Below are 21,255 nucleotides of genomic sequence, written 5' to 3'. Positions count from 1 at the left end.
GCAAAATCGCGCTGGCCCCACAAGCACTTACGAGCCGCGGCAGCGAGCGCAATTTAGTGTTCCAGCTCATAGCCCACCGCTGATTATATCAAATGGCAGCATCAATTCAACATTGGTTGATTCCCAAAAGTTATGTTTGATTTGGAACAGTAAAAACTAAAGTAAGAGAGTCCATAAGAAAATCCTAGAACTACAGGCTTTCTTCCAAAGTTGTGGGGTTTTTTAAAGGAAGAGAAGGAGACAGTGAAATTCACTTGCATGTATTTATTAGGAGTCAAAACTGATTTAAGAGAGTCTTCACTTTTTCCTATTTCTTTTTAAAGTTATCTAGGAAAATAAAGAATATGATCCTCCACCATACAGGAACAGAAGTCTAAAAATGGAGCACTCACACTCATTTATAATTAGTTTTATTCTGCCTCATTAACCTGCCATCTATTAACTATTGTGGCTAGATGTTGTCTATTGCTAAGCTCTACTAGAAGTGAAAACGTCTTCTCATAACTGTATTTAAGGTTTTATTGAGTGGTAAGAAAAGGTTTCATTTTGTTTTTTTATAATGGTTGTATTCAACCTTAGAGTTAACATATTAAAATCTAATGCAAATTATTAAAAAATTGAAAGTGCTAAAGAGGAGGAAATCAGTAATATAGAAAGAAAAATAGAAAATAAAATAAAACTATAGCAAAGAAAAAGAAAGGAAATGTAAAGAAATAATGCTTTATCCACCCCCTCCCCCTTGTAGAAATAGATATAGAAAAGCCTTTAATATGACAGACACAAATTATAAAATAAGGCTCACATTCACTATTATGATAATACTGATGATGACGTTTAGATTTTTATCCCATCTTTTTAATATATATCCAACTCAGTGCAGCAAACCTACTGAATATTCCTGCCTCCTATTTTCCTTATAAGAACAGAGAGGCTCAAAGTCACCCAGCCTTCTTTCATGTATAAGGAAAGGCAAACATTCGCAGTCTCCTGCTTTCTAGGTAAGCATTCAAAAACTACTATTATACATATTACTACTGTACTACTACACCAAATGGGATCGCTGCTAAATTGGTATTGTTATCCTAGTGTTATTCTAGTACTAGATTCCTTAGAACTCTAGATTCCTACTTTTGGAGTGAAACAATGTAATTCGCTAGGAACCTTCAACTTTAGCCATAGTTCATAAGAAAGGATTAAAGCGATGTGATCTACTCCTTTGTTCATATCTTGACTATTGTTAATCTGAATTGATTCAGAAAATCCATGAAGTGCATTAACAACATCGTGGGCTTCCCAGATTTGCCCACATCTTGGCAACACTCCATGACCTGCACTGGTTGCCGATCAGTTTCTGGTCACAATTCAAAGTGTTGGTAATGACCTATAAAGCCCTACATTGCACAGGGCCAGAATACCTTCGGGACCATCTTCTGCCGCACGAATCCCAGCATCCGATAAGGTCCCACAGAGTCGGCCTTCTCTGGGTCTTGTCGATTAAGCAATGTCATCTGGTGGGACCCAGGGGAAGAGCCTTCTCTGTGGCAGCCCCAGCCCTCTGGAGTCAACTCCCCCCAGAGATTAGAACCACCCCCACTGACCTTGCCTTTCATAAGCTACTCAAAACCCACCTATGTTGCCAGGCATGGGATAACTGAGTTGCCCCTAGGCTATGCTAAGGCTATGGTAGAATTGTGTATGGTTTGTCTGAGTTGTATGGTTTTAATAATGGGTTTTTAATGTGTTTTTTAAATATATTGGATTTGTGACATTGTATTCTGTTGTGAGCTGCTCCGAGTCCTTGGAGAGGGGCTGCATACAAATCTAATAAATAATAATAATAACAATAATTTTAAAACATTCTACTGTCACCTACAGGTGCCGGAAAGGGACCAATAAGCTGCAGATATGCTGCGACGAAAAAGGTTGACAATTGCTTTAAGGAGTAACTAGGAAATGAAACATCTTACTGGAATTTGGTGGTTTTTTCTGGCTGAACATTTACTACACTGTTCTGAATACAAGGTTGGATAATGATTAAACAAAACCTGGGCTTTTTAATGAGTATTTGCTATCTAAAACGAAAGGCCAAAGTCTTCTGAACTTAGCACAACATGAAAACACTCAACTCAAAATGATGAAGGGCAAATAGTTAAAAATGTGGAGGGGGAAATCAATAAATTGATTACAATAAACATCTAGGGGAAGTGTGAAGAACCTTTTACGGTAGTTATATTACAAAAAAAAAATTCCACCTTTCCCAAAATTCCATTATATTGTTTTCATTGTTGATTTGTATTCATTTTGTTGTTTGGATTTTTTAGGGAAGGCATGTAAGTTAAGATTACACTAAAAGGAGCAATGGCAAAACATTTAGGACTCTTCTGCTCTAGTCTATATCAGAATTAAGTGCAAAAATAAAAGAGGCTTTGAGCTTGAGGCACAAAAAGTTTGTGAATGCTCCAAAAGACTTGATAAATTTCACAGGTTGTTACCAAATTATATTTTTAACAAGACACAAGTATTAGCCTTCAGTGGAGGGTGAGGCGGTTTAAACATTTAAGATGGTAACATCAGTTCCACAGTCACGGTTGCTATTTTGATGTTTTTTATACCTACCACCTCTAGGTGAGAAAAGAGAAAAGTACTCTATTTAAGAGTGGAGAGTACTAACCATATTGTAGAGAGTTTGACAGACAGAGGGAAGATCCATTGCAAAGGCAATGATCAGATGAATGTGGTCTAAGCCCACACAAAGAAACAATTTTAGAGAAAATCTCAAACAGGCACTTTCTCCCAGTTAACATGAAAATAAAAGAAGGAGGAAGGGAAGCATATTTGGATTTGCAAGATTGTGTTAATACAACCACTATAATAAAAGTAGCATTTAGGCCTATGCGGTGTCTACTCTGTGATGTGTAGGGCAGATACATATTTTATTTTAATTACCATGTTTTTCACTCTATAAGATGCACTCCCCCCCCAACCCCACCCCCCCAGATGTGGCTGGAAATGTCTGTGCATCTTATAGAATGGGGAGGAAGGAGGTTGATGCAACGGGAGTGTTTGCTGCAGCTGCCTGGCAAAAAATATCCAACATTTATTGATAATGCTACCTCCCTTGCCAGCACCATCCCATTCAGCCACTGAACAGCTGATTGGTGCACCAATCTTGATGCTTCAGTTCAGCTCGTAAATTTTCAGAAAATGTAATAATCAACTCTTGTGAGTGACTAGGAGATCGCTCCAGCTTTTAACAGCTTCTAACTTATACACAGTAGTTGCAGCAGGTACAGCCCAATATGGCATCCTGGTAGGAAAAAATGAAATTGCGTATACAATTCCACACCCCCGATGCATGCGTGCCTGCGCCCGCATGAGATTTGGCTTCTGCACATGCACAGGAAACCAAATCTTGTGCGAGGATGCTCAGATGAGATTTTGCCAATTTTCGTCATTTTTTGCTTCCTCGAAACAACCCCCCCCCAAAAAAATAGGTGAAATCTCTTATGAGAGAACATCCTCACATGAGAGTTAGTTTCTTGCACATGCACAGAAGCCAAATCTCAATGTTCATGCACACACGCATATGTCAAGGACATGGAGCTGCACATGGAACTGTTCCAGTAGTGGTAGTGACAGGGAACCTTTGCCTGCCTATATAGTATTTATCCATTGAAGAATTTCTATGCTCATTTGTGGGTTTAGAAAGCTGGATAATAATCTTGTCATACAGATGCAGCCTTGGAAAACAGCAAACCATAGCTCTCATAACTCACACTTTTCTTCTATGCTAATTGTACTTGGTAAGTTCAGCCCCACTTTTTGCAAATTGCAGATAGTTTTTAATAAATTATCTCAGGGACCGCCTTCTGCTGCACAAATCCCAGTGACCAGTTAGGTCCCACAGAGTGGGCCTTCTCTGGGTCCCGTCAACTAAACAATGTCATTTGGCGGGACCCAGGGGAAGAGCCTTCTCTGTGGCGGCCCCGGCCCTTTGGAACCAACTCCCCCCAGAAATTAGAATTGCCCCCACCCTCCTTGCCTTTCGTAAACTTCTTAAAACCCACCTCTGCCATCAGGCCTGGGGGAACTGAGATATTCTTTCCCCCTAGGCCTTTACAATTTATGCATGGTATGTCTGTCTGTATGTTTGGTTTTTATAATTAGGTTTTTTTAAGTTATTTTAGTATTGGATTGGATTGTTACATGCTGTTTTTTATTGTTGTTGTTAGCCGCCCCGAGACTGCGGAGAGGGGCGGCATACAAATCTAATAAATAAATAAATAAATAGATAGATAGATAGATAGATAGATAGATAGATAGATAGATAAATAAATAAATAAATAAACAAACACATAAACACATAAATAAATAAATAAATAAATAAATGTTCCTATTTTCAGCACAAATCTGATACAACTATTACATAGTGATTAGGGTACCTTTGTTAAGAGCAGCAGTGGGTTTTAAAACCCTTTATTACTGGTTTGCAGACATGCTTGCACGCTTGTGTGACATTTCTGCATATATTCTGGTACATGGGTCTAATAAACTTGGGTTCATTTCTGCTGTCTTTGTCTCTATACAGTATCGTATATTTGTACAAAGTAGACTATATATGGTCCTTTTCAGAGGTGGGTTGCTTCTGGTTTGGACTGATAGCAGGAATTTTCCCCAGTCACCAAACTGGGAGAGATTGCTGGTTGGCCATGCTCCCAAATTGGTTCTAATGGTGATGCCATAGGTGCCGCAGTCTTGATTTGACTTCTGCACACATGCAGCAGCTCTTTTTTACTTTTGCGATGTGCAAAAACTTGGTTTTCAGCACCGCGCATGTGTGGGAGGAAGTGAATTGGCAGTGAGGTAAGTTAGAATCCATCCCTGGTAGTCTTTGGGTCATATGCCAAGATACAGATTGTTTAATTTTGAAAGTATTACAAGCTACTGTCCAATTGCCTCTCCCAGAGGATGATTTAGGGCAGTGTTTCCCAACCTTGGCAACTTGAAGATATTTGGACTTCAACTCCCAGAATTCCCAATTCTGGGAATTGAAGTCCAAATATCTTCAAGTTGCCAAGGTTGGGAAACACTGATTTAGGGGGGCGGCGAAATTCTCTACCATTCCTTGATTTAATCCAACCTACTTTGGAACTCTATCTTTCTTTAGCTGGCCTCTCCTGCTGCATTATATTTCATCCTTCTTTGTTCTATCATCCTACTGATGACAAAAGATGGGCAGGCAGACAGATCATAATTTATTTCCAACACTCTGTCAGGTTGGAAAAAATAAAAAAGGTCAGCAAAACCAGTATTTCAGGTTTGTGGAATCTAAATCAGCCATTTGAATGTATCAGTCATCTTTTCATAATGCTAGTGTTGGAGGTTGGATTTGTATCCCTGATAATATAGGACATTCATCATTGCATTTGATGAGGCTCTGAAAGGATATGAGGGAAAGGGCCTTTTTTGGCAAGCTCCAACATCATGATTTCATCCTGTTTATCCTAAAGGAGATCACTCTGGCTACATTGATGCTCATGTAATAATTGATAGTTATGACATTTGATTTGTACTAATGGTTTTGAAGCTATGGCTTTAGCTGCTAGATTGTTAACTGGGGCGGGGGCTGTAAGTAATAGCACACATGAAAAAACTTATTATATAAATAATACATTTTTTTCATAATTACTTTGAACTTTTCTCTTTTTTTAGAGAAAAAAGAAAGAAGCCCACAGCTAGAAGTAAAAATACTTTTTTTTTTGGTAAAGCACAAAGCCATGTCTTTAAACCAGGGTTTAATCAATTATAATGGTCTAATTTGAACACAAAGCTAAACAATAATAAATGCTTCCAAATTTATAATAGGTTTCTTAGATTATAAACTGTGAGCCAGTAAGGCAGATGCCAAGTTTGGCCCAGGGTGGGGCCAGAAAGCTTCATTCTTATTGGGTATTATCAGAGTACTGTACAATCATATAAATGGGCTTTAGTCCAATGTTGGGTGTACACAAGTCCTTTGAAATTTCAAATATTGACTCACTCCTACATTCAAGGTCAAACCTTCATTCCTTTCTGGGGTAGAACTGTACATGGGTTAAGGCCTGCATAAGGAAAAAGTCTCAAGACCAGTCATTTCCAAGAAAAACATGGGCTGAGACTTATGTTCTTCATAGTAATGGAGTAAATTAAATTTACTCATCATTTAAGAGCTTATCTTTGTGTTGGGTAAGAATATATATTATGAAGCCATACTGATCTCTTCTCCTTGGATTTTTCTTTTGGGGGGAGTAGTTGGGAGGGACCAGATTCTGATGAATTGGGGGGCACAAAAGTGCATTGTACAGGATAGAGGAAGTGTCAATCTCTTTTCTTATCAGCTCTTTTCCTGTTCTTGGTGTACTTCTAATGAAAAAGTAATTGCGCAGGAAAGCCCAAAGAAAATAGATCAAGCACATTAACCTTCAGGGAGTTTTGCTTTAAACACACACACACACACACACACACACACACAGAGAGAGAGAGAGAGAGAGAGAGAGAGAGAGAGAGAGAGAGAGAGAGAGAGAGAGAGAGAGAGACTAAACTTTTTAAATTACAAAACAATTGTTGGAGATATGTCAGTCTATTTACATGTAGCATTTAATAAGTCTGAAAATCTAAATCTGAATATGATCATGAATTGTATTTTGCAAATTGTATTTGCAAGGCCCTAAAACTCACCTTTGCCGGCAGGCATGGTGAGCTGTGAGTGTTAAGAACTAACTTTGGTCACCAATGGTTAAATTGAGTTGGATGATTGTGTTTTTAAGAAAATGGGGTTTTAGAATTTTTTAGATTTTTAATAGATTGATCTGAGAGAAAATGACTGGGCCAAAGTCATCCAACCAGCTTTAATACCTAGGGGAGGATTAGATCTCTGTGTCCTAGTTTCCTGTAAGGGGCGAGTACAAGTGCACTAGAGTGCCTTCCGTCCCCTGTCCTATTGCTCTCCTATATCTCCTATTCCTTTCTTCTATTTCTATATCTCTTCTTCTATTCTTTCATTGATATGTTCTATTACTATATCTTCTTTTCTATTCTTTCATAGATATATTTTACTATGAGTATCTCCTCTATAACCTTCATCATGTATTTTACTGTGTGTGTGTGTGTGTGTGTGTGTGTGTATACCCACTAAAACTCTCATTGTGTATTGGACAAAATAAATAAATAAATAAAAATTATTAAATAAATGGAAAATAGAAGTGAAAGTCTTAACACATGTAAACATGCCAACTAAACACATAAATTACAGTTCTACCCAATGTGACCTCTTTTCTCTGTGATGATGTCAAGTTGGGTAGAGCTGTGATTTTTGGGTTTTCTTACCAAAGAACATTTCAAAGGCATCTCCTGTCTGCTGAGACATACTAATTTCCCCTAGATAATTCCTTGTTTTAGTAAGCAAATTCCTGTCATAGCTTCCTTTGCAGTTTCTTTGCTTAGTTAAGTGATGTATATTTGGGTATAAAATTAAAAATATACAAAAAAAACACCTGGTTGGAGAATTCTGGGAATTGAAATCCACACGTCTTAAAGCTGCCAAGATTGAAAAACATTTTTGCAGAGAAAAAAAATTGGAAACCAACAAACATATTTTAAGAAGAGACTTTACATATGGAACCACAATGCATGAAACTTTGCTCCTTTGCATATATAAAGCCCAGGAAAAACCTTCAATAGCCAATAATAACTTTGAATAAAATAATAACTTTGAATAAAACTATTCAAAGTTTTAAAAGGCAAGTTATGACTCTGAACTATGACTAGAAAATAATTGGCAGCTGGTGCAAGTTTGTTTATTTATTTTTAATAGTTTAATATTATTCCTGCTGTGTTCTAAACAAAATCTTGGAACAGACTTCAAAGGATACCCCATGTATAGCAAACTGAATTAATATAAGCTTTATGTAAAGAAGAAATAGACACTGAGAAGAGAAAATAACTAATTTGTTGTTGACTCATTCAAATCTGTATTTTTTAATTTCCATTGACTAATAATAAAGGTAAAGCCAAAACTAACGCCCAGTCAGACCTGTTTAAAATAAGAGGGTAGTCCCAGATACATCCACACCTCAGTCTAGAAAGCTGCTCATGTGCTATGCATACGACATACAAAGCAAATGCATAAGGAAAGAGATAAGAATATTTTCATATTTTCTAAGCAACATCACAAAGAAAACACTGTACACTTCCTCTTGTAGAATTACATGAATCAAGAGGTAAATATGTGTAGTGCCAATTTTTTAAACATAAAAGTAAGCAAATATTTTTGAGTAGAAGAAACAGCAGAGAAGAATGCAAAAATACAAAGAGCCTTCTCTGTGGTGGCCCCGGCCCTCTGGAACGAACGCCCTCCGGAAATATGTACTGCCCCCTCCCTCCTGGTCTTTTGTAAAGCTTTAAAAACCTACCTTTCCTGGCAGGAATGGGGGCCGTGAGAGATGAGACTGTCTCTGGCCGATACGAGAAATGATTGGATTGCATGAATGTGTGTGAGTGTACATGGAGTCTTTTAAAATGTTTTAGTAAATTTTCATATTTTTATAGTTCTTAGATTTATTATATATTGTTATATTTAATGTTGTATGCTGCTCTGAGTCGCCTCGAGAAGGGAGGCAGGGAAATCTAATTAATAAATTAATTAATTAATAAAAAGTATTTATTATGAGCCATTTCCTCTTCATAATCCTGCTCTTAGTTGCATTTATTGCAAGACACCAATTCAGGGAGCATCTGTTGTGTATATGTTGTGTAATCTGAAGTTAGTTGGGGGAAAGATCAAAGGCAACATGAGAAAATATTATTTTACTGAAAGAGTAGTAGATCCTTGGAACAAACTTCCAGCAGACGTGGTTGGTAAATCCACAGTAACTGAATCTAAACATGCCTGGGATAAACATATATCCATTGTAAGATAAAATACAGGAAATAATATAAGGGCAGACTAGATGGACCATGAGGTCTTTTTCTGCCGTCAGTCTTCTATGTTTCTATGTTTCTATATGTATATGTGTAAAAGCAGTCAAAATAATAGCTATGACCCCATAGCTGAAAGCTTGCAACAACAATAAAAAGTAGGCAGGACTTTGATCATGTATTTACAGCTATCATTTTGACTTTTTTGATTCACTCTACACATATCCATGGGTAGTTCTGAAGCATGCACACATTTTCAGATGGAAAAGCAATTCTCTGAAAAATTAGTAATTAAAAAAGGGGAAAAAATTTTTCCTGCTATTCCTGAACCCCAAGAAAGAAGCTCCTGCAAATATTCCAAATGCTGTTTCTCTGTTAGTAACATTTGATTGTAAATTTCACTGGATAAGGGGCACAGAAATTAGAGCAGAAAAGAATAGACACCATGAACCAGAAGCTACAAGTAAGGCAAGCAAGTATCTCCTCTCTTATTTAATGCCTAATTGTCCAGTAAACATTTGAGAAGAAAGGAAAGAAGCTGTGTGACTAAAGTTCAGAGCCTGTAAAATCTGAGAGTAGGTAAATTCAGGAGTTTATTGGTGTCAACAATTAGAGCAAGGTGTCAATTCCTAGACAACATATAGATAAATATTTTATAGGAGAATCTGTCCCCAGCATTGTCCTTCAGGTCTTTTATGTTGCTTTCATTATGCTCCCTTAACTAATTGAGCCCATCTATTCCACCCACTTGTTGGCCTGCACAGCCCTTTTTATAGGGCTGGCAGGCTCCGCCCCCGACGATGTCATCGGCTATGGCCGATGCTCCCAAAATGGCTGAGATCTCGCGAAATCTCACGAGATCTCGGCCCCCAAGACGGCGGCTACGCCGAAGGGCCGTGTCTCCCTGACCCTGCGGCAAATCCGGGCCAGGCATTCTTTTTTCCTTGCACATTTCTCAGCATTATGGAATTCTGCAGACAGCTAAGACTTTGTATAATGTGTGTGAAGTATGATAATTGGAGCCTGATCATTTGTAGAATATAAAGTCACACAGATATTGTAACTTCATCATTCAAATGCAAATTCTATAATTTGCCTCACTAACATAATTTGCATCATTTGTGCACATACCTCGCATTCCCTTAAGTACCTCCATCCTTATGGTTAATGAGGACCAGTCACTTCCAATCTGCATATCTGTATTTTGCAAACCAGACCACCATGCTAAGCAATAATATACGGTAATTGATTTGTTTGGACACAATGTGTTATGTGAACATTGCAAAATTTTCAAGCTGTTCTGGACATAGGGTTAGGCACAAAAGTATAGTCTGTGTATGAAAGTCCGTAAAGTCTGAAACCTGCAATTAAGCTTTTTCTCTGTTGCTGGCAATATTTATCCTTGAGTTGGCAGAAAATGATATTGACATGTAATCCATTGTTCATATTGCTGATTCCTCTCTTCCTGATCAACAACTGTCATCTCATTTTCTCCCACATAATAATTGACAAAGCCCAACAGATTTATAGTGTCTTGAGGCTTCTCTTGGATGATGAATAAAGAAGAACACATTGCTTTAGGTAGAGCAAAGGATGGTTCAAGTCTATAATTTACAAGCAATGCAAAAAGGGGGTGGTGGTAATATCATGCAGTCATAGTAGAAAAATTGATATTGCCAGAACAAGTTTTTAGTGTGGTTATGTACAAACCAGGAAATGTTGTTGATTAAATTAATTATGTATGTGAACCAGGTCATTTCTTTTAACTCAATGTACAGGTGATCTGTATCACTACCTTCCACTAGATTTTCTTTCTAGATAGCGTTGTTCCTAGAATACCCAGGGGTGAGCTGCTGCCTGGATGGGGGCGGACACAATGGGGTAGCAAAAATGGAGCTGCACTCCAGAGTACCCAATTTGCACTGAAAGATGAAAAAAATGCAGGGTATCCTGCATAAGCCACACCCAAAGTGTGGTAGTAAAAATTTTGGTAGCCCTTCACTGAGAATAACGATATTCTGATAGTTATATCTATCATTATTAGTATTATACAACAGTATAAAATACAAACAATAAAAAGAAGTCAAATATGAAAATAAATTATAAAACCATTAGTTAAAAACCTTAATGAACATGATAAACAAACCCAACATGCATACTAAACATTCATACAATTTGGCCATAGTGTTGTTGGTTCATGGCCCCCAGATCTGTCAGCAAAGCCAGGTTTTCGTGGCCTTACGGAAAGCCAATAGGGTGGGAACAGTACGGACATCAAGGGGGAATTGATTCCATATAGCTGGGGCGGCAACAGAGAAGGCCCTCCCCCATGGTCCCACCAGCCTGCATTGCTTGGCTGACAGGACCTGGAGGAGGCCAACTCTGTGTGCTATTATAGGTCTCTGGGAGGTATATGGCAAGAGATGGTCCTGAAAATAATCTGGTCCTGAGCCATATAGGGTATTATAGTTAATAACCAACACCTTGAATTATGTCCAGAGACTAATAGGAAGCCAGTGCAGCTCGCAGAGCGTAGGTATTATATGGGGGTACCGAGGTACACCCATGACAGCTTGTGCATCTGCATTCTGGACAATTTGGAGTCTCCAAACACTTTAAGGATAGCCCCATGTAGAGCGTATTGCAATAATCAAGACGGGAAGTGATGAGGGCCTGAGCGACTGTGCATAGAGCCTCCTGGTCCAAGTAGGGCCGCAACTGGTAAACCAGATGAACCTGGGTAAAGGTGCCCCTGCCCACAGCTGAGAGGTGGTGATCAAAGCTCAGCTGTGGATCCAGGAGAACACCCAAATTGCGGACCCTATCTGAGGGGGGTCAATGTTTCTCCCTCCAGCACAATGGACGGACAGATCAAATAGTCCTTAGGAGGAAATGCCCACAGCCACTTGATCTTGTCTGGGTTGAACTTGAGCCTGTCGGCTCGCATCCAGACCCTTACAGCTTCCAGGCACCGGCACATCACATCCACTGCTTCACTAAATTGGCATGGGGTGGAGATGTATAACTGGGTATCATCAGCGTACTGATGATTCCCCACCCCCTGCCAGCGGATGATTTCACCCAGGGGCTTCATGTAGATTTTAAATAGCAAGAGGGAGAGGACAGATCCCTGCGGCACCCACAAAGGAGAGGCTGAGGGGTAGACCTCTGCCCCCCCACTAACACCAACTGCGAACGACAGGAGGAATAGGAGGAGAACCACTCCCAATCCCTCCAGTCGTTGCAGAAGGATACCATGGGTGATGGTCAAGGAGCACCAGGATAGAGGAATGTCCCCTATCCAGGGCCCGCCAGAGATCATCCATCATCCAATAATGATGTTACATCTGTCATGCCTTGAATCCTTCAGCTGGGAATAAAGTATGGTTGCAAACTTTGCACTACTTTCAATTTTGACTCATATTTTGCTTCAGTAATGAATCAAGGGAGGATGCAGTCCTTATAGTTTTAATATGGAAAAAAATTAAAGAAAGCAACTAGTGGATTCTCCTGCTCCTGTTTAGTTTTCCAACAAATCTCATCAGCTGGAGGTGAGGGTGGGCATTCACCAATCATTTTCTTTGACATGGATTGTATCTAGTGTTGGGTGAACCGAACCCACACAATTTGGGTCCGTACTGAATTTTGTGGTGTTTGGCATGCTGGACCCGAACGCGAATTTTTTAAAAAATTCATGCTTCGGTTCGGCATTCATAGCAAACACCTTGAAAGCCACCGCCCGGCTGTCATCTGCTGAAAAGAGGAGAAGAAGCCAGGCGCCGGTGGCAGCAGAGGAAGGCGAACACCGGGGAGCTATCGGCCGGTCGGGAGGCTGGGAGGGAGGCACAAAAGGAGCTGGGGAATCCCACGAAGAAATTCTGGGGACGGAGCTTTGACATCACATATACAGGCAGGTTGCTAAGGATGCCAAGGTGATCACTTCCTGGATTCCATAGAATCCAGGAAGTGATCTCCTTGGCGTCCTTAGCAACCTGCTGGTATACGTGATGTCAAAGCTCCGTCCACGGAATCTCTTCATGGGAGGGATTCCCCAGCTCCTTCAAAGGGAGGTCTTTTCACATAAAAATATTATTTTTTATTTTTACGTGAAAGGACCTCCCTTTGCTTGCGGCGCCACTGCGGTGTCCTTTTTCATAAAATAAATAAATAAAAATAAAAAATCAGTTAAAAGAAAAAACGATGGGATTCTGGGGGTTGAGCTTTGGTGCCACAGACCGTTCGGGTTTGGGTTCAGGTTCAGCCAAACTTTGTGTGAAATTTGTCCGAACTTGCCGAACCAGAACACCATTGGGTTCGCTCATCACTAATTGTATCTGAACAGAAAATGAGCTTTGACAGGTGTTTAGACTTGTTAAGGCTTGCTCTGGTTTTACTTAAGTGTTTTGTACAGGTGTGCAGCTGATACTCAGGCTCCTTTTAGACAAAGATCAAATTGACTTGTGAATAGCTTTATTTTGAAATAGCACTACATCTTTCTCCAAAAGGATAAGCCTAAATGTTATAGGGAGAGAGGTGGAAGTTATGAGGGCAAGTGGAACTCTTCCCCTCACCCTTTGCAACTCTCCCTTGTCAACTGCTTTACCAGGGTGCCCAACCCATCCTGCAGATCTGGGGTTGTAGCTATAGTGGGAAGGGGCTTTCCCACTTCAGGGAGAGAGACTGCATAACTTGGGTCTAAAACAGTCTGATGGGTGCAATGCAAACCATGTAATGAAACAGGATCTTCCATTTCATGGTAGCCCAACAGTGCTATTCAGCTGCATGCAGCAAACTCTTTCACCACCAGACTGCCATGCCATCAGATGTCTATTGATGGAAAATATCAGTTCCCCTTCTCTCCTGCTTCCCACTCTATATGCTACTCTATCTGCAGGACTGCCTGGAGGAGTGAGGAGAGATAGCTTTTGAGTCCAGAGAAAATGGAGCAGACCCTCTTGCTACCAAAATCAAAATGGTCCTGCAAAAAATTGTCCAAGGAATGGACAGCAGGCATAGAGTACATCCAATAGCCTAAATTAGCCAATGAAAGGTAGACAAATTTGATTATAACATTGAGCAATATTGTCAATGAAGGAACCAGAAGGATCAACCTCTATCATGTGCAGGAATATCAAATAAACCAGCCATGGAAGAAAACTGTCCAGCCTTTTCTTAAAAACCAACAACCTTCACAGATACATTTTTCTTAGTAAGTTTTTCTTTACATTTAAATAATATCTTGAAGTTTCCCTTTATGGTTCTGAACATGGCTATCTTGTCTTTCCTTATCTTTTTTGTCTCCATATTGAACATCCCAAGTTCCCTTAGACAATCCACCAAGGCCAAATTCGCTCATACTACAAGGCTTATTATCAGGAAAAGAAGAACACTACCTTAACATCCAAAGAACTATGATGAAGATAAGTCACTTCAATGGTTAGTAGGAAGTGAAATGAAGGACAGATACTGTATGTTCTTTAAGAATAGTAACTGAGGGATATTTGTGACAAGGTTAATAGGGTGTTTATTACATAGATACATAGATCTGTCACAAAATGGAGATCAGATACTGTGCCAGTCTAATTTGAAAAGGGAAATCTGTCAAAAATCTCTCTTGGGGAAAAATATATTTTTTTAAAAACTCTATAAATATATGCACCCTTAACATTCACAGTATCAGAACATGTCTGCTTCATCTCTGCTTGTTTCCAAATTTAAATGTGTTGGTCCAAGTTGTTTCGAGGCTTATCTACCTAATAGTAATTGTTTTCCAGCAAAACTAAATATGCTGAAAGCAATGCAACTCAAAATCACTTGATTATCTCCCTAGAGTCAGAGTTTTTTTCTTTCCATAGCTTTCATCATTTATCTGATTTATTTTGAAAACTAGATTATCAAGTAGTGATGTATCTAATAACGATCCCTTCAACATTCCTATGAACCATATGTTCTGCAATAATTTTCATGATATTTGCAAAAAAGATGCTAGTCCAGTCATGCAAACTCATAGCTATATAATTGATGCTCAAAATAGTTGTTTTCATGCATTCCGGTTTGAAAAATCTTCTTGCAATCCAAAGAGGTTGCAACATCTACTAAAGTCATACCCAAAGATCTTTCTAATACTTTAAAGGCAAGCCAAACTGAGAAATTAATTGCATGAATACATAGAATAAGCACAATACTACCCTGAGCAGAATAAAAACCTCAGGAAATAGGCTGTGTCCCCTTTAGTCTTGATGAAAAGTGTCTCACCCCAACTACTGTTGGAAAAAGAAATAATTTTCCAACTCTCTTTATTAATGATATACCTGTTCTGGTTCTAAATCAATATATTTCCATGCTGTATGCAAAAAATATTTCCATTTGAAGTTGCGATTTTCAGCATGTATGTAATATGAGACCTGAAGCCTTTTTCAGTTTTCATAACATCAACTTACATTTAATGATGATTGTGATTATTCCCTTCATTCACATAAATCAGTATATACAATCTCACTTATAAACATCTGTTTGATATATGAAAGCTTTGGAATTTTCTCACTTCCTTCTTCTCCTCCTATAAAATCCTCATTTTATTTTCAAAGCAGCTATATTAAGCTGAAAGTTTTAAACTGAAACAAATAAATTTGAACTCTATCTTCCTTTGCAAGAACAATAAGATTGTAAAAATGGATGGATACCATCCAACAGCATGTAATGTGTAGCAAATACTCACCAGAGGCAAGAAAGTGAGCAGAGGGCGGACTCTTGGACGTGGTTTAAGCGTGGCTGTTCCGGAATCTGTCACTGACCCAAAGCGATTACCACCAAAATAAATGCCATCCACTTCACCTAAAACAATACAAAGGAGATAATAAATAAGCAAAGGAATGAAGACCAAATGTTGTTTCTGAGATGTTGTGGTTAGCTCTGGCCCAGCTCCTGCCCCAAGGAATGTGCAGGTAGATGTGGGGGAGATATCCACATGCCGCAGGCCTGTTTTTCTCCCAGTGGAATCTGCCGACAAAGTCTCCTCTGACCAAGGAAGCGTGAGTGACAGGGAAGAGGGGAGTTTGGCAGACAGCCCAGGAGGAGATCTGTATCATCCCTGGATTCTGAACAAGAATTAATGACACATCCACGCATACGTAGAGTGATGCATAGGAGACAACAACTGAAGGATTATTACAAGAGAAAATGAGGCCACCTGTGGTTGGGTGGGGCTGCTGTAATTAGTGCTACAGATAAAAGTGCAGCCTGGTGTTTTAGCCTCATGGCAGTTTATCTGATTCATTGTTTCGTCAAGATCCTGGTTTTTGCTGTTCAGGATTGCCTGTGTGGACTCTCTGGACTTTAGAATTGGACTCAATTTCCCAGTTATTGGGTGAGCAATTGGACTGCATTTAACCTGTGCCTTGTGTGTACCAGAAAATCCCTTTGACATTTAAAAAGGGAGCTGTTTCTGTTTTTCTGTTTATAAAAACTTTTGAGTTTTCCTTTTATCGTGTGGTGTGTGTCTTCCTGGACTAATTGCCCTGTAATTACGGGCAGTTGAGACATGCCGGCAGAACATGAGATGAACTTTATAAACTTCATAAATTATTGTACTCTGTATTTTTTCATCTAGCAAACCAAACCTACCACCTCTGTTAGTTTGTAATAATATTTATCCATGAGATATATCAGATTCATTTGACAGCAGCCTTAACTAACAGGTATTAAAAATAGAAGCACATTAGAGGTCAACTTGGTTTCACAAACACTTGGAAACCACTCAGATTATTTTATGCATAGAATCTAAAAACCATTAGAATCCTTCTAAAGATGCAACCTAAGCTTGCCATCAAATATAACCTCAACATGTACTCGGAAGCTTCTCCATGATTATAACAATATGATAAAAGATGAACCAGCAAATATGTCAATCTTTTTACTCTCAGCCTTGCTTCCTTCCGTGGGAATTAAAAGATGACTTGGTTAACTATGAGCTCAACTCCTGATCCAAAGAAAAGACTGTAAAGACTTACTCTTGGACTATGGTGTGGAACAATGCACAAAGCATTTTGTGCATGCGCAGAGGGTAAAATAACCCAAATGGTGGTGTCCAGGTGGGTGGGCAGAGCCTCACTCTCCTTTCACGACTGGCTCTCCCATGACTGATAGACATAAGTGAACCAAGAGCATTTCATCCCTGCTTATTCTGATACTCAGCCCTTTCTTAAAGATCAAACCATATTATTTACAAACTAATCCTTGTGAGAGAAAATATAATCAAAGTTGGTTACTTCCTTAAAAGCACCAATAAAGATTTGTGAGTTAAAAAAGATGCAAATCAATATATCCCTATCAAAATAACACACCCTTATTTACAATTTTACCTAGCTAGCTGGCTGGCTGAGAATATGAGCATTTGCAATTGTATCCCAATCAGAAGCATCAGACACTGCATTACAATTTCAAAGTATCCAATGTTTCGGGAAAACCATTGTAAGTCTTGTTGGTTTATGAGAAAAAAGCCCAAATGTTGCTGGAGGATATATCGAATATGATTAATAGAAATAGCAAGAACATATGCAAATTTGAGTTTTTCAGAGTGTCCTAGCAGGAAAGAGGATATAAAAACAGAGGTACAGAATAAGCAAAAAGGTTGAAAAAATGAAAATAGATGTTTTTAGCTATAAGACTTTCAGTTTAAGGCCATTTGCAGTACAGAGTGCAAATGAATCCCTAGTGGCAACAGAAAAAAGAATGAAATCAAGAAAGCTTTTTCAAGTGTGGTGAAAACATGCTTTTCTATTCTTATCAGATTTCCATCTAAAGTGGATACTTTGATAACTCAGACTCTTTTTACCCATGACCTTATCTGACAAATTTTGACAGATCAACCAATCAAACTGGGGTGTCAAAGAAAAAATAACAACATGCTATTGACTACATTCCTCAAACCCAAGCTTCAGCGTTTTCTTTATGTCCTTCCATTGGTAGTGCAGAATCCCAAAGACAAGGACTCTGTTCTCATACCCAAGTGCTTTAGCTGCTTTTATCACCTCAATAGAACTTTAATTATGCTCAGAGCACTAAGGGACAAAGCATTGATGTTCAGTTTTGCAAGTTTACAACCTGCATCCACCATAGTGCTTTTTGTCTAGTGTCTTTGAAAGAAACATCAAGCAAGATCATAGATATGGATTCAGTGCATTCAAAGGATGAGATTTCACTGAAAGAGACCTGGTCTTTATCTTGATGTTTCATTTTTTACTAAGTAAGGCATTGGGGAACAATAAAAATTAGAAGGCAATCTTTCATAGTCACAGCAACAATACATATACATTTCTGGAAATGCTCACTCTTTAGTTGGATAAAATAAATGCATTATCCCAATAATAATAATATCCCATGAAGACCAATTTGAACATGAACTGGGCAAATAGATGAAATGGTTTCTATTTCTTGGGAATAAGAAGCAACTTGTTGGGAAGCACCCAGCCTGTGGAGAGGAGGGATCAAGCAAGGAATTAGCCTGGAATCCCTGCATAACCAGAAAAGGGCTAGGACCAGTCAGCCTATCCCCCTTAGGTTCCATCAAATTCCTCCACTGAGGAGATTCTTGTATAATAGGCAGAATTTAATAAATACTTAGCTGAATTCTGCATGTACGGGTCTAGTTGTTCATGCCTAACACAACTAGACAACCTGTGACCCCTTGGATCATTATTTCAGACATATTTCCTGACCAAATTTCTCAATGCCTTCAACAATGGCACAGCTTCTAATGGACCTAAAAGGTTCTTAAAATATAAGAGAGATATTCCGAGATGCATCTGCCTTGAAAGTAGCCCAAGTTGAACTGGATAGCACAGTCAACTAACAGGGGTTAACCAGCGGAAATGTTTTATGACACTTATATTATGTCACAAAATGCTTTACGATATTTTTATGTCATTATATGCTTTACAAAAAATTGCCAAATTTCAATTACCGAAGAGTTATGGATCCTAGATTTTGGATGTATTGTATAAGTTAGTTCATTTAGGTACCTTAATTGAAAAGGTTTTGCCATATGAAGCACTATTTCACCCAACTAAAGGTTAGATATACAAAACATTTAGCAGTATAGCAAGCAACTCAGTGGGTGCAGACCAGAGATAGTCATGTTTTGGTACTAGGACGGAGACTATTCACAATCATAAAAACATAACAGCATATCAAAGAATAGACTTGTCTTTAATATTCTGCCGAAACATTTAGCCATTAGTTCCTTGGTTTTCATTTTAAAGGGTCTTCTCCTCCTGAATTATTGATTTAAAAAACAATAATTACATCTATTGTAGTATCTCATCTTAAAGTTCTCAACTGGAGTTCAGAATTGGCTGGCTATTTGACAGAATAAATAGAGATTTAAATTTCTTAAATTACTCAAGGAACTTTAACTAGAGGAACTATAATTTTATGTAAGTCTACAAGTAGGCATCAGGCTTTATTCCCAAGAAAATCTATAAAGATTTATAGCCTTAATATATGTGATTTAGCCTTTTAATAGATTAATTCAGTTACATGTTTCTATATTTGCAAACGAGTAAATCAAGCCTATTTCTGAATAGTTAAGGTTCTGTGTACTTTAATATATGCATTTTTTTTCAAATGATCCTAACACATAAATAGTAGTAGGTACTACTTTAGAAGACAAATTCATTTGTCTGCAAAACCAACAAGGAAATGAATTTTTTAAAGTTAGGTTTGCCACCTACTATTTTACTAGAAGTTCTATTAATGCATTTTTAAAATTGGGATACCTTAATTAATTATTTGGCTACAATTTTACATGTGCGTAATTAGGACTTTCATTGAAGTAAATAATACTTTCAAATTAATATGTATTAAATTGCATAGCTTATAATGAATTAACATAATCTGTTTTTCCAATAGCCCCATAAAAAGACACTGAAATCATATACATGTTTAATTAGAAACATAATTATCATTTAAATTAAATTATATATTAAATGCTGATTGAAATAAAACTTTTACAATCTGGTACCTCTGAAGACGAAGTGGGTTGGAATTATGGCTTCTAGAATGCCACATAAGCATAGTCTTTGATCATATTGGGTTGGATTTCTAGATCAAAGTTTTTAAACTTCAGCAATTTTAAGACAGACACTTCGACTGCCCAGAATTCCCTAGCCATCATCTTAAACTTGCTGAGGTTAAGAAAATTAGGCTAGATGATGGAGGTTTAGTATATCTGGATAGCAACTACTTGATCCAGTTTGTTTAGCCTATCAAATATCATCAACCAAAATTTTAGTATCTCTCCTTTTGTTTTACACTTTGTTCCATATCCAAACTAATAGTGCTAATTGGATAATATAAATATATTGAAGATTTGGAGAAGCCATCCTTATTCATTATCTTTCTGCATACCTTCCTAGAACAATCATTGGAAAATATAAATGAATTTAAATCTGACCTCAGGAAAGATATAAGCAAGCCATTAAAAAGGATCTTGGAAAGACCAGAGAGAGACAGAAGTGTGAAACTCAAAATAACCCCGTCTTACTCTTGTTTAGAATAAGATGAGACAGAGAGAATCTTGGACAAGATTCTGTTATTTATACACAGCAACAATAAAATAACATTCCTGGAAACTTTGTTGTGTCTGTGTTTTGACCCAGCCCACTTTGAAGACATGATATGAATCTGAGATTTGTAGAAATCTCTATCACCTGATAAATATTCAGAAAAACTGCCCTTGGGGTGGCATCCCAAAATAGCTCAGTAGGGAATGACATGCCCCTGGAATGGGGCACGCTCATGATTCTTGAGGGAGAAGGGAAGGAAATCACAAGGGAGAGCTTAGCAGAATGGAAGAAAGATTGTAGAAACCAGAATATTCCATTATTCTTTCCTTTTTTAAAACTCTCAAATTTATCTATTTTTCTCTAGCCAAAATATCCATGGAGGAAAATAAAATTACATAGAGCAACAAAGAATGGGGATCGGTGAAATGGGAATTAAGAAAATGTGATGGATTATAGTAAGTTGGACTCCCAGGAGAGGTGCAGTGTATTTCAGAAGAGTAGGGGAGGAGTAAGGGATAACTCAGTTCAGATATCATGTGAGAAAGAGGATGAAGCCTTCCTAACAATTCACAAAGTATATTGTAGATAAGAACATAAGAGCATAAGAAGGGCCATGATGAATCGGGCCAAAGCCCATCAAGTCCAGCATTCTGTGTCACATAGTGGCCCACCAATTGTACATGGGGATCTTGAGCAGAACAAGAAGGCAAAACCCTCCCTTGACCCCCAACAAATG

At 38.3% G+C, this 21,255-nt stretch overlaps 1 protein-coding gene across 1 annotated transcript in view; it reads right to left on the bottom strand.

Annotated features, from left to right (window-relative positions):
• C3H6orf132 (chromosome 3 C6orf132 homolog) overlaps positions 1 to 21,255 on the bottom strand; it is a 52,626-nt gene that overhangs the window by 17,339 nt on the left and 14,032 nt on the right. Inside the window, exon 2 of the mRNA XM_070745604.1 lies at positions 15,674 to 15,789. Within this exon, the coding sequence (XP_070601705.1) occupies positions 15,674 to 15,789 (116 nt within the window). The remainder of the gene's footprint in view (positions 1 to 15,673; positions 15,790 to 21,255) is intronic.

Source organism: Erythrolamprus reginae, chromosome 3 (genome assembly GCF_031021105.1).
Source record: "Erythrolamprus reginae isolate rEryReg1 chromosome 3, rEryReg1.hap1, whole genome shotgun sequence".
NCBI classification, from domain to species: Eukaryota; Metazoa; Chordata; class Lepidosauria; order Squamata; family Dipsadidae; genus Erythrolamprus; species Erythrolamprus reginae.
The sequence above is the reverse complement of the archived record's forward strand: the minus strand, read 5'-3'. Positions and strand labels throughout refer to the sequence as shown.